The sequence below is a fragment of the Puma concolor genome, chromosome E3 (genome assembly GCF_028749965.1).
Source record: "Puma concolor isolate L17-30 chromosome E3, mPumCon1.1.hap2, whole genome shotgun sequence".
NCBI classification, from domain to species: domain Eukaryota; kingdom Metazoa; phylum Chordata; class Mammalia; order Carnivora; family Felidae; genus Puma; species Puma concolor.
Window position 1 is genome coordinate 14,917,405 of NC_141682.1, and position 13,728 is coordinate 14,931,132.

The 13,728-nt window shown below is 51.9% G+C and overlaps 1 protein-coding gene across 4 annotated transcripts in view; it reads right to left on the reverse strand.

The window, feature by feature from the left end:
• Window positions 1-6,127: 6,127 nt before the first annotated feature.
• Window positions 6,128-13,728, reverse strand: part of CALN1 (calneuron 1) — a 536,504-nt gene continuing 528,903 nt past the window's right edge. For all 4 annotated transcript variants that reach the window (XM_086692032.1, XM_086692031.1, XM_086692033.1 and 1 more), the window contains one exon: window positions 6,128-13,463. In XM_086692032.1, the coding sequence (XP_086548158.1) occupies window positions 13,336-13,463 (128 nt within the window). In that variant the 3' untranslated portion in view covers window positions 6,128-13,335. The remainder of the gene's footprint in view (window positions 13,464-13,728) is intronic.

A 13,728-nucleotide genomic window follows, 5' to 3' on the forward strand; every position in this document is an offset into this window, starting at 1 on the left:
TCTTTGGTTTCCAGTGTTGTATTTTCCCATTTTTACATCTGCACGATTATTTTAATAACACTTGGGAGAAGGAAAATGAAGCATTATCCATTATCTTTCAACAATGCATATAACTTCTCGAGTGGCTTTTACACCAAGATAAACAGTGAAGTAAGGAAAAGCATGGAAAAAAAAATACCATAAGAAACTAGAAGCCCTGGGGCAGTTGGCTGGCTCAGTCAACAGAGCATGCAATTCTCCATCTCAGGGTTGTAAGTTCGAGCCCCACATTGGGTGTGGATTACTTAAGAAAATAAAATAAAATCTTGAAAAACAAGAAACTGGAATCCCCTCACGAAAAGCTGTCTTTCTTTGCTCTGTAGAGTGGCAGACAAGAAACTTGTCAGGAGGGCACTAATTTGTATGAATATATAAATCTCTTATAGTTAAGCTAAGGTATCTGTGGTCTCACATTCCTGTGGTTTCAGTTACCTGTGTCAACTGAGGTCTGAAGGCAGATGATAGCACCCCCCGTTGCTATTCATGATGCCTACGTTATTTACCTTCATTTCATCATGAAAGTGTTTTATCTTCTCACATCACAATAAGAAAGGTAAATGCAATACAGTAGGATATTCTGAGAGAGAGAGAGAGAGACCACGTGCACGCACGTATTTGTTATATATATTATAGTTACTTTATTATTAGTTATTGTTGTTCATCTCTTCCTGTGCTTAATTTACAAATTAAACTTTATCATAGGTTTGCACGTATAGGAAGAAACATGGTGTATATGGGGTTTGGTCCTACCTGTGATTTCGGCCATTCACTCGAGGTGTTGGAATGTGTCCCCTGCAGAGAAGGGAGACTACTGTATTTGGAAACTAAAGAACATCCACATAAAGCCACAAGTCATTGCAGGAATCAGATTGTGCGGTGAGGGTCTCACATGTATATTTCACATCAGTTCTCGCCGTAAAGGCTTCTATCCTGACAGGTGGGTGGAAACTGATTCTCAGGGCCCTCAATATGTGACATGCGGTAATATGTAGCTGCAGTGAGGACATTTGAGAAATGGCTCAGCGCTCAGACACCCTCATAAAAATTCTGGAATCTCCAAACTTGCTGAGAGAAGGCAGGGGCCGTAGTATTGCCAAAATGAGTCAACCAAAGAAATTTCACTTTTTTTTTCCTTTTTAACCTCTGGGAAGGGAGTTCAAAGCATATTATTTCCGAAAGCCAAGCAAAGAAAATTCACTCCAATGATATGGATATTTGACTTTATACTTCTTAGGCAAGATCAACTATTCTTTTGTGTGGGCCGACGTTGAGACTCTTGCCAACATTCTACTTGGGTTTAATAGGATAGATTACCTCGGAGCTTCCCAGAGTCAAAACAAGCAACCAGCCGAGGTTGCTGAAGTCAGAGCAGTAAGATCTTCCAGAAATCACAGAGGAACCTCAAGTTAAAGAGAAAAACCACAGGAGTTCAACTTGATTTCAACCCTCACATTTCCTGGAAATCATTTGCAAAAACCCAGTTTTGGCAATGAATCTGTTAAATAATTGAGCTAAGGTCAAGATTAGCAATGTGTGTGGTGGGACGGTGGGCTCATGGCCGAGAGTTTGATTGACCAACTGCTTAGGTGTGCACATTGTAGAAGGGCTTTAAATGAGCCCTGTGCTGGGCTGTTCATTTGAGTTGAGAAGAAGCCTCTCGGGATGGTGTCCTGATCCCACAGCCACTGCCGCTGCCTATTTAGACCCTAGGAAATCCATAGGTTTTCTCCCCCAGTTGTTTTGGAAGTTGATGGCTACAAAGGAAGCAATCACATGGGGCGCCTGGATGGCTCAGTGGGGTACGCATCCAACTCTTGATCTCAGCTCAGGTCTTGATCTTAGGGTGGTGAGTTCAAGCCCCGTGGGGGGTTCCGTGCTGGGTGCGACGCCTACTTTAAAAAGAAAAGAAAGAAACAATGACAAAGTCCAGCAGCAGGATTTCTTGTAATGTGGAAACTGAGGCACCATACTCTGTCTCCATGACACCAGCCTGGGTACCCACTCAGAGACGGCTTTGATTTTACTCCTACCTTCCAGCCCGCCGCTGGCACAAAACCCCCTCATCCGCCCAGTTTCTGCAGAGCCAGGCTGATGCGGGGCGTACATGATACCGACGCCTGAAGGTGAGCAGTTTCCCTGAACTCTGAGTATGGGGACGTCCCCACGCTTGGATGGTGGAAACTAACCAAGACAGGCTGCAGTTTGCTCTCTGGCCGCAAGGTGGAGAAGGAAGAAACGGCTGGGGAAGGTTTGAAAACAAATTCGTTTAGGTGGCTGCCTTTTTCGGCTGCTTATCGAGGGCAGAGAGACGAAACGGCCACTTGTTTTTCGGCAGCAAAAGCTACTTAGCCCAAATCTATCTGCTACCGGTTGGATACCCCAAATTTGCTCAAATTTATCATGATTTAAACTAAATTCAGTGACTCCCCACCCCTTCTCAAACCAGAACCCCAGGTCTCCCTCAAGCCACATCAAGTCAACCACCAGGCACTGTGGCCTCTCTTTCCCCAGTCTGTCTGGGTCCTGACCTCTTCTTCCATCCCCACTCTCACTTTTTGCGGCCACGATCGCATGTCTCCCCTGGATTAATGCAAAGCCTTCCAACAAGTCTCTCAGCCAAGTGCGCCGTGCCTCTGGGCTTTGCACACGCCGATCCCTCTGCCTGTCACGCGCCGTCCCCCCTCTGCCCGGCCGACTTCTTTGTCCTGCCCCTCCAAGAATTCCCCTACAACAAATATAAATGCGAACAATTTCAGGAAGGTGGCGTATCCGAAGAGGGAGGGGAAGGGAGAATGATAGATCTGAACTGCAGTATCCGAGGCATCTTAACTGTTTTCCTTCTTCAGGGAGGGAGGGTGGGTGGGGGAGGGAGAGAGAGCGTGAGAGCGCGCGCGCCAGAAATCTCAACCAGAACATTGACATCTATTAGAAGTGGATGAAAGGTATACTGTTGTCTGTTTTACGTGGGTTTGAGATATTTCGTAATTGAAGAGAAAAAACGTGTTAACACAACCGATGTTCCTCCTTGGTGTTGCTGTTATCTTTTGTGGCGAATCCTTCCATAAGGCTTCTGATCCTGGGCTGTAATCACAGGCTTACCTGTCTGTGCTTTCTATGAGACTCTAAGCCGCCCGGGGGTCTTGTTTATGTTTCTATCTGCCTCCTGTTAGTCCCCAGTCGACACCTGCCAGGTACCCAAATAGGTCTGTAAAGAATTGGCCGGATAGCGAAGGCTGGTGCTCCGCGGTGGGGTTGGTGGTGGCAGGTGTTGAGGAAGACCCACAGACATGAGAGGAGGGATGGGTGTAGACCAGCTGAAAGCCCGGCCCCCATCCCAGCCCAGGGGGACCGAGCGTTAAGGCTGTGAAGACCTTGATCCCGGCTGAGACCAAGCCGGTGGCATAGATGCTGTGGCTTTCAGGGAGGGTGAGGGGAGAGCCAGCGGTGAGCCCAGTTCTTTGGTGCCGGATCCTGTAGGTAGCGCCTTCGAGAAGCTTAAGGCGCTGAACCTAGCGTATCAAGGAGGATAATTCCTAGACCGGCTCGAGGAGCTCAGAAATAACCAAACATGTAAACACAGGCTCGCCTGATTTTGACCAAGGCTTGGGAGCCAGGGTGCAGGGGCGGGAGGGGAGGGAAGGTGATGGAGGGGAGGGCGGGCACAGGAAACTTGTGCCCCCAGAGAATTCGGATATCTGGGCGACGTGAGGTAATCTGGTTTGTTTATTTATTTAGCAAACACTTATTGAGGACCTACTAGGTGCTGGGCATAATACAACACGCTAGATATAAAATGATGGGAAAAATAAGTTGTTGTGTGGCTAAGAAGCTTAGTTCGGTCACATGGCTGGGGCTGCTCGCTCATCCGAAGTTACAGATGACCGGGAGTCTGCACAACCCGCCTCCACCCTGCACACAACAATCCCCTTCTGGCCGCAGATGCCTCAGGGGCTCCCCAGCGCCCTCCCCGCCCGAAGTTCTCTTTTCTACGACAGGGCACTTCATCCTTGGAAGAGAAGCCTGGTAGGAGGCACGGAGGGCCGGCGCTGGAGAGACCCTGATCAAGAAGAAACAAGTCTGTGTGGTTCCTGGGCCACGGGGGCTCGAACACGTGAGGATCGGGTCTGGTCCTCTTTGTGCCTAAAGGTCGGGAAGAGCCAAGCCTGTCCCAGGGGGTGGGCTCCTGCCGGCTCTGCCATTGCTTCTGAGAGGCAGGATTTTCTGCCTGGGGCAACCGGGAGCTGGGCCAGTTGCCCCAGATGACAGCCTGAGGCTCGCATACACGTGAGCGCCTCAGAGCCTCCCCACGCCTCTACCTCCTGCTTCTTTGTCTCGTTCAAGGCTGCTTTTGTGCTCATTTTTTATAACGGCCTTATTGAGATATAATTCATACACCAGACAATTCATTCCCCCTCTCCGCTCTGTTTTCTCCTGCTGTCATCCAGATTATTAACCTCAGGGAAGACCGGGGAGGGGGTGTGTCATCTATCCCGCATACACCGCTCCCACCCCTTTGCTTCCTGGCAGCCATGGCTTTGGCTTTGGGAAGGCAGGTGGGGGAAGGCCACGAAGCGTCTCCAGTTCAGGAGCCAGCGGCACCTCCCTGGGAGGGAGAGCAGAGGTCTCTGCTGCCCCACACACGTCTCTGCTGCTGTGCTTAGGACATGCGAGTTACAACTGCAACCCCAGCCTGGGAAATACTTCCCGAGATCGCGTTACCAGGAGCATTACTGAGGGACCGCCCGGGGAGATGGCTCCCCATCCCTGGCCTGCCACTTGAGGCAGTGAACCCAAACGGTCTGAGCCAGCGTGTCCCCTTAGCACAGCCCGGAAGCTCTTCTGCATCGAGGCACCTGCCCTTCTTCCTCATCCTAGGACATTTGGATGTGAGAGAGCAGGGTTCTGGCTGGCTCTGAGCTGCAGGGCTGATTGCTGAACATCGCTCAAGCCAGAAGAGCTTTCTGGCCACACAAGTGGCCGGCACCACCAAAATTGTGGAAAAATCCCCATGGGATTCAAAGGTACGTTCATAACTTGAGGGAGAGCTTTGATTTACCAGGTCTGAGCCAATGTTCAGGCTTCACTGTCTCTGTGGTTCAGGGGTCAGAGATTTGTCGCCCCACCCCACCCCCGTGGGACTTTTATCCTGCAGGACACTCCATGCTGGGGTAATTACCCCAGAAGAATACATATTCGTGACTAAATGCTCCTTGGTGATAAAAAAAAATATATTAAAAATCAGATCAGAGAGGATAAAATCCAAGTTATTATCACTGGAATTTGCCAGAGGCCCCCTTTAGCAGAGAGAAAACCATGTGTTTTATGCCGAGAACACTCTATTTTTAGAATTTTTAAACCATAACAAATGCTTAGTGATGTTACCTTGTAAGTTGCCCCCCGAGAAGGTGTATAAAATGCAACAGTGAACAAGGGGTCTCCTGGGAGATCCTGGGAGAGTCTACCCAAATGGATACTCAGCCTGTTGCCTCAGTACAAGACATTTGGGAAAATGTGTGATAACATTTTTGAAAAGTAAAGAAAAAATGGGAGATGCCCTCACGGTTTCTGGCATCAGGAGGTCAAGGTTCTGGTCCAAACTCAAGCGGGATCTCTTAGTGTCCTTAAGTCACTTAACTTTCTGGTATTCTTCTTTTCCCTATTGATAGAAGGGAATGGGTGTCTCTTTTTCTGCCTGAGAAGCTCCAATAACACTGCAAATTCCAGAAGTTTAAGGGAAAGCTATGTAATGCCTGAATGCTAACATTGGGGAAGAATTTGGCAAATGCAATCCCGAAAGGGTGACACCATTAGCTTGGGTGTCTGCAAATGTCTGCCCCTGGCCAGAAGATGTTTTGTTCTTCTCACCATATGATCCATAACCAGCTTATCCCCCCTTATGCCAATCATTCCCTTCCAAAGCCCGACCGTGAGGACCAGATCCCCAGCCGCTTTCCTGATCCTTGCTTCTAGGAAGAAGGTGATGCCGGACTGCCGTCCAAATGGGTCTGGTTGCCCTCCAGGGTCACAGGAGTGAATTTCGTGACAGGTTTGCAAGCCACACCACAGATAATGAACTGAATCTCTCCTCAAAAGAAAAAAAAAAAACTTTTATTTTTTTCTATTGCATAAATAATGGTAAATTAGACTCTTTTTTTTATACAGATTATATATTTACAGACAAGTCTGGTTACAGAAAACATCTGGTAAATATGGCAGTCAGTTTTCCTTTATACACTAAGAGGACATATTAATAATATATACTTCATTGGATTAGTAAGTTGCATGCCAAGTTAATTTATATTAATATTTACATTTTATATAAAGATTTCCTTTTGACTAGTCTGCTGACTCCCATCACTTAATAGCAGAAATAATCTAACACGGAATGAGAAAAAAAAAAAAAAAGGAACATGAATGAGGTAAATGGGAAGACTGTGACCCAGGATTTCAGTCTGAGTGGCCCATTCTGGAAACCAGAGCTGTCAGGCTCCAGGCATACTGATCCTAGGATCCTCAGTTGTGCTCCAGTCTGCATCCAGCCACTAACTATACTGTGCTTTGAGAAACAAGTCACGTCTCCAGTCTAATGACTCCTAGGCTCACTGACCCCACCCCTCCCATCCTCAAAAGATGACAGTTTGCCAGCCTACTGCCTGACCAGACTTTCTGGATCTGATTTCCATCCAAGGGCTCGGTCTTTGGTTAGTCCTTGGATAAACAGCTTCTTCTTGGATTTCAGAACTGGCGTTGGGGGGGGGGGGGGGGAGTCAAACCCCACTAAGAAGCCATTCAAGGACCCCTGAAACCAGATTTCCAGGTCAGAAAGGAGGAATATTCTTTGATTTTCTTTGGGGAGAGCCGAGAGACCCTGGCTTGTGTAAGATTCTACCAGGAGCCGAGAGGACCCTTTCCTTTCCGGACCAATCTGGGTCTTTCCAGGGAAGGTCAGTAGGGCTTCTATGAAAACAAGCTTATGTGAAAATCTCAGTCCAATTCAGGTAGAGGTAAAGGGACAGAAACCTAGGATGTTATGTTGTCATGGGGCAGAAGGGCTAGGGATTTTATGCGTCCAGCGGTCACTCTTGTCCTGCCCTCCACCCCTCACCAGGGTCGGTGTTTCCAAAGCAGGCACCTGTGCTCAGCATCCCTCAGCCTCCAAGAGACCATCCCGCAGCGGCTGGTCTCCCCAGACTGCTAATCTCATTCCTGGCAATCGTGAGAGACGGTGACTCTCTCCCTTCCGCAGTGTTAGGAATAATTGCAAACCATTATCACATATACCGGAATGGCCAGGAAAAAAAAGAAAAGAAAAGAAAAAAGAAATGACCGGAAGTTGTGCTCTTTATTCAGTAGCTTCCAGTTGGGCTTTCTCAGATGGAGAGACACCCACTTTGTCCTGGGATCTGGCTTTCTTTCACTCTACTGATCCCGGAATTCTCATGCCCGTGATCTGCCATCAAGTGATCAAATCCCCTTACTTTTCACCCTGGCTAAGCCCATCTTTGATGTTCCCTTGGGTCAGCAAGACCTTAGGGCGTCAACAAAACCTCTTACTTGCAACACACCACGCATTGGACGGAAACCAATTTGCATTGTTTCACCTACAGACAACGGACACCAAAAGAGATCCTTTATTACAACTGCCTCTTGGGACCCGTGTGAGAAAAGAAACCGCCAGTCCCCAGTTCACGCGGGAGTCCAGCCCCTCTCAACCCTAGGCATCATCTTGACTTGTTTCAGACAGACAGAGTCACGATGGGCGGGCTCTTCTGGTTTCCCTTTCCTTTTGCTTTAGCGATGAGAGAGCTGAGGCCAGGAAGGGAACGTCACTCAAATGATCGGGCTGGTGGGCGGCCGAAGCACGTGAGGTCCTGCACGCGATCGTGCTCCCTTACGTCTGGCTCTACCCTACGCTCTCCTGGCCTCAGTTCAACAGGTCTGAGCCCAGACACAATGCCCCCCGGGGGGGGGGGGAGGCATTTTGAGCTTGGCAGATGTCGCATCCCCCAAGGAAAGACGAACTACAGCCTCCACTTGATGTATGCCACCACCCGTGTCACTGGGGTCAGGTTGATGGGCAGCCCCGTGGCACTCAGTCCCCCGCAGGCCACAGATTCAGGAAAAGCGTCCAGAGACCAGCCTCTGCAGCCCTTCACAATCTTCCTTTTTCTCTCACAGGTCCAGTGATGCAGCAACACCACCCTTGAAGTTTTCATTCCCTGGAATATTCCTTCCTAATTAGCCTCCTCCTCTACTCCCCTGGAAAATCCCAGCCCTGCAGCCCTTTCACTCGGACAATAACTTCTAACATTGTGAGAAGCACTGTTTTGAAAGCCAACCCATCAAGCTCAAGGAAAAGAGGCGGATGAGGGCTCCACCCACCATGGGTGTTGAACCGATTAAGCTACCCAAAGTCGGGGCAGGCAGGGGGCAGGGGGCTGGGCGAGTCTTTTCCGGGTCCAGAGGGCTGTCTTATGGGACTGGCAAAACCTGATTCTTTGCGGCTATTACCTCAAGCCAACGGAATCAAATTAATTTTGCCGTGAAGACTTTCCGAGCTTCGTCACCGCGTCCCTTGAGACCATAGAAAGAGGGTCCCAAAACCAGTATAAAGTAGAAACCATAGTCATGCCCTGTGGCCATGCGCATTAGCAAACAAGCACGGCAGACTAAGAGAAGTGTGTGGCTGGTGTGTGCATTTGACCTTATTCCTCCCCCAACCAAGTGTCAGTGGCAAGGCCACATAGCTGAGGACAGTCCCCTGAGTGATTTAGTCAAAGGAAGTATGAAGTGAAGCTGGACAGTTCTGACATTTAGATGGCTGTGGAGACAGGGTCCACAAGGGGCAGCCCGCCCCTCCTCCACTTTGCTAGTGGTTCAAATAATTCCACTGGAAACCCCTAGCTGCTGAAAAATGTTACTTTGCTATTTCTGATGGATCTTTCCCTCCCCCCCCAACCCCTTCCGGGACGGCCGAGTAATGAGGAGGTGAGGAAAGATGGCTATGGCGAGGGCTTAAGGTTCCAGACTCTTAGCCCGGTGAGGATCCCTGAAGAGGCCAACGAGAAAGTTGTGAACTCGGGTCACTGCAGACAGACGTTCTCCAGAGAGTAGTCCTCCTGGGAATGCAACCGGTATGTGCCCGAGTCCGGAAGCCTAGGCTCGGCCCGTCTGTATCATCGTGGCGCTATGGGAAAAGGGACTGTTCCCTGCAGTGGGGTTCCAGATCTCGCTACAACTCCGTGGAGCAGGGTAATACTATCGCCATGGGCTTTTGGAGAAACAGTGCAGTGAAATGACCCAGTCTGGTTGGGGACCTCCAGCTGGGAGGAGCAGAGCTCAGCAGCGACCGCGACCATGCAGAGAAAATGGCACAACAGAAACAAGGTTTCATGACATGTAGCCACACACGTGGCCAGGCCAGCCAACCCCAGGACCTGTGCTTGGCCATCACACCCTCCCTCTTCAGTCATGGTCCCGGGGAGGCTGCCAGCTACAAGCTAAGAGCAAAACTCGCTTTGATTTATAACCTGAGTCTGAACTGAAGCCTAGAGAAGGCATTTAGAATGAACGAGAAATTTCCCCCTCCCAGTTCTTAGATGCATCACTTAACGATTCTCTGCATGGGAGGTGAGGGGCATGACCCTCCGCATGACCTTGCCAGCTTTCACTAGGTTCTCTGGCTAACCGCGACAGACCACTCGTCATGTGTGACTTGAGACGGGGGACAGGTATGGAGAAAGGACACGCCTCGCGGTACACGTCTTGTTCTCTGCAAATAAAACACCTAGAAAGTTCAGAAGCCTCTGGGCTTGCCTAAGACCCCATGTAAACCTCAGTTCACTTCAGTTCACATTTCTGGCTTGTGGGAGAGCCGTCTCAACAGGCCAACAGATGCTTTTAAAGATTGAGGCTTAAAATATTTTTTGCCTTCCAAATGACATTTCTGCCTTTTCGCCCAGATGAAGGGGTCCTTGCTCTGGGCCCTGGGAAGGGGTGGGGGGGGAGGAGGCGGGGGGGGGGAGAATACCACCCGGCTTTCAGGTAGCTCCTGTTCTGAGCACATGGAAGGACGGTTTCAAAACACCAGAGAAGGCAGAGAAACCGCCAGATTTTTTTGAGAGTAATTTACCCCACCAGGGGGGATATGGGTGCCCGGAGCCCGGTGTTCTTTAAGAAAATGTTCCCTATTTTTGTGTGCCTTGGCAAACTCAGGGTGGAATGCAAGAGTTGCCATGGCAACATCACCCCCCCCCTCTTTTTTTTACAGATTGGTCACGTGGGACCCACGCACATTCTGGAAGCCACTTCTAATAGTTCCCATGCTGGGTCCCGTCTGGGGGCTCTGTCTGCTTCTGGAGTGATAGGAGACAGCTTTTTTGTGGGGCCAAGGGGACCAGGGTCTGCATCCCTTGTCCCCCTAGCAAAATGCATCCCCGATCATCCCTTGTGTGGTCTGGGGGGCACGTGTTCTTACAGCAAGAATGAGCCACGCTTTAACCATGAGCATCATAAGTGCTGTGTGTGCGTGGGCGGGGGGGGGGGGGGGACACGGGGCTGAAGTAGCTGTGGAATGGACAGGACCTGGGGTGGGGCTGCAGAAAGTCAACATCTTAAGTCTTACAAAGAATCCTGACACCTCTGAAAGACTGTCCAGGCAAAGCAGCCAGGGCTCACCTCGCAGACACAAGCTCTCGCCTCCCAAAGGGTCAGGAGCGCCTCTAACTCTGGGCAGCCTCCCCACACTTCAGCTCCTGGGTACCATGCGTGACGCCACCACGGTGGCAGGCCACCCCAGAGGAAAGTTCTATAGCTTCCTTTTCGTCCTCTCTCCCTGCAAGGGACGCCTGCTCCTCGAATCCCTCCTGGGTAGGATTCGCGGGTCACTGGGAGAGGAAAAGGGTCCTGGTCAGGGAGAGGATGCCGAGGCCTCGAACAGGCTGTTGGTGCCTCTCCAGAGCTCTCTTTACTCTCCGCCCCTGCACAGAGGCTCATTTCTCTTCTAAGCCGCACATCCTTCGGGGACCCGGTCCTCCAGGGGGAGGCACAGAACTTGCAGACAGCCAGCCTTTGAAGAAGCGTTGCGATCCCCTCTCACGGGGCAGCGGCCTTTGGGAGTCCTCCCGGGGTCTCTATTTAGTCTGGCTCCCCAGGAGGGCACGGCCTAGAGGTTCAGGGGGTCCTTCCCATCCAAGTCCAGTTGTGGGCGGGGGGGGGGGGGGGGAGGTAAGCCGCTTGGGGCAAAACCTAATGACGCAGTCATCTGTGTTAGTGTTCTGCGCTCGGACCTGTCCTCCTTCTGGAAGCCCATCCTGAAGGGACCGTGGGGAGTTGGGCAGGGGGAGAGAGAGGAGGCAGACGTGCACTGGGTATTGTGGCAGGGTGGAGCGGGCAAGGGGGAGAGGCAGGCTGTTGCCTTCCTTGGCCTGGAAGGAACTCCCGGTAAGACTCTGGGCATTTTCCCAGCAGGACCCTCAACCCCCAGGGCTCTCGGGAGCTCACACCTGCTCCGTACTATGGCTCAAACCCTAGTTTTACTTGTGCTCATCAGGAATATTTGCGGGCTCCCACCGTGGGGAAGTTTCTACAGCTGCCTCCCCCCCCCAGGCTGCTGCAGGAAGTGCTTGCAGAGTGGAACTGGAAAAAGACCCTATAAGGACAAGTCAGGTTGGAAAAGGCGGAAAGGGAGAAAACGGAGAGGGAGGGGCCCCTGAGGGAGGGGTTCAGGGGACCCCCCCTGCAAAACCTAGAGATGAGACATTCTGGCACCTCCATACTGGAAGACAGGGGAAAAGGGAGAGGGAAGAAGCACGTAGCTTCAGGATGCAATGGAAAGAAAGGGGCACGACACCATTCTACTGCAGAAATAAAGACCTGAGCTTGGAAAAGTGCAAAGGAAAACACGGCATGGAAAGGTTATGGGCCGATCGGACTGTGCAAGCTTGAATCAATAGCGGTGGCTGATACGGCGTCTGGGAAAAGTCGGGAAACTACAGGTTGACATGCCACTGAAGAGGGACCCTGGGCTTCGGATCCCTCCCCCCCCCCCCCCCCAGCAGAAGTACTCCGCAGGCAGGAGCGAATTACCTGCTGGCTGCGCTGCTTCCCGTCTCTTCGTTTCCCCGGGTGCGGGGAAAACGAGTCAGTTGCAGAATCTGACCGCTGCAAGCGGCGATGTACGTTTCCGTCTTTCCACTGTGGACCGTATTTCTCTTTTGCTCGGGGGACGACTAACAAAGCAAGTTGGAAATGGAGGAGAAGATAAGGTGCTCGAGGCCCTTCGCTGACCGAGGTCTGCTGGCACCGAGGCGGGTTCGGGCTCCGCGACTCCGGGCGAGTGGGGTGTGAGGGTCCCAGGCCCTCCCCGCACCCCCCACCCCCGAACTACCTGGCCCACCCGAAAGAGGCGGGGACGCATGTCGGAGGACGAGCTTATACCGGGAGTAAGCGATTAGGAAAGGGGGATGTCACACACGAAGGAGCCCAGTATATACGTCTGTCTACATGTCTATGTTACAGGGATGCCCACGAGAATGCTTTTTTTTTTTTTTTTTCCACGAATGGCAGCACAGGTGGCAAAAGCCGGGAGAAAGGCTCTCTGCAGATTCCAAAATGCTGGTGCGCGATGGGCTCTAGGAACAGAAAGCCAAGTGCGACGGAAACCGAGAGCTCCCCAACTCTGCCAACAAGAGTCCTCTAGAAAAGGCAGTAAGAACGGAAGCGAAGGGGTGCAGCGCTGCACCCCGCTCGATGGCTTTCCCCTCACGCCTTGGGGTGGGGGGTGGGGGGGGCTCCACTGGGTGGAGGAAGGAAGCCCCCTCTTCCGTAGCAACCCAGCAGCCAGCCTCTTGGGACTGAGGGTTCCCGCAGCCGGGAGTCTCCAGCGGACCCCTGGGGTTGAAAGGACGGGGGGGGGGGGGGGCACGGAGGTGGCCGCGGGCTGACGCCTCGCCCTTGCTCTCTTAACACCGCCAGCCTGGGTGGCCCCTGGAATCCCGGGATGGAAATGAAGTCTCTCTTCAGAGTTCCTAGGGGTGGTTGAAGCAGTCACTGGGAACTCCTGGCTATTTTATTGCATTAGGAAACAAAACCATTAAAGCATTTAAGACAGCCCTTTGGTGTCCCTGCCAAGGAGATGAAGTGAATGGGCAACACCTGTTGCACTGCAGCCTTGGGGGGGTCTTCGCCCGACCGTGCCTGGTCTGCAACCGTATCTGCTTTTGCGGAGGAACAGAGTCTGCCCGCTGGGCATGCGCATGCGCGGTGAGCTGGGCACGCAGCCCGGTGGGGGGCGGCCTACTCCATGCCGCTCCGGAGGATCTGGTTGGCCGCGATCAGCATGACGCTTATGATGAAGGCCATGGCGAAGGCGCAGATGAGGCTCTTGCGGACGCAGGTCTGCCTGTTCTGTTTCTGCGCATGCACTGGGGTGGGGGTTGGGGTGGGGGAGCGGAGGGCAAGGAGACGCGGGGTGGGGGTGGGGGAGTGGGGAGAGGGGGGAGAGAGAAGAGAGAAATGACACAGTGAGAAAGGCTGGCCTCCTCCTCGTCAACAAGCCCAGTTCCGAGGCTGAAGACGGGTCACACCGACAAGCATGCCCCGGACCATCCTCGGACACTGAACACCACATCCTCTGGCAAACCGTGCGCAACAGTCAAAACTTGATCAGAAGCCAAGAGAGATGTGATG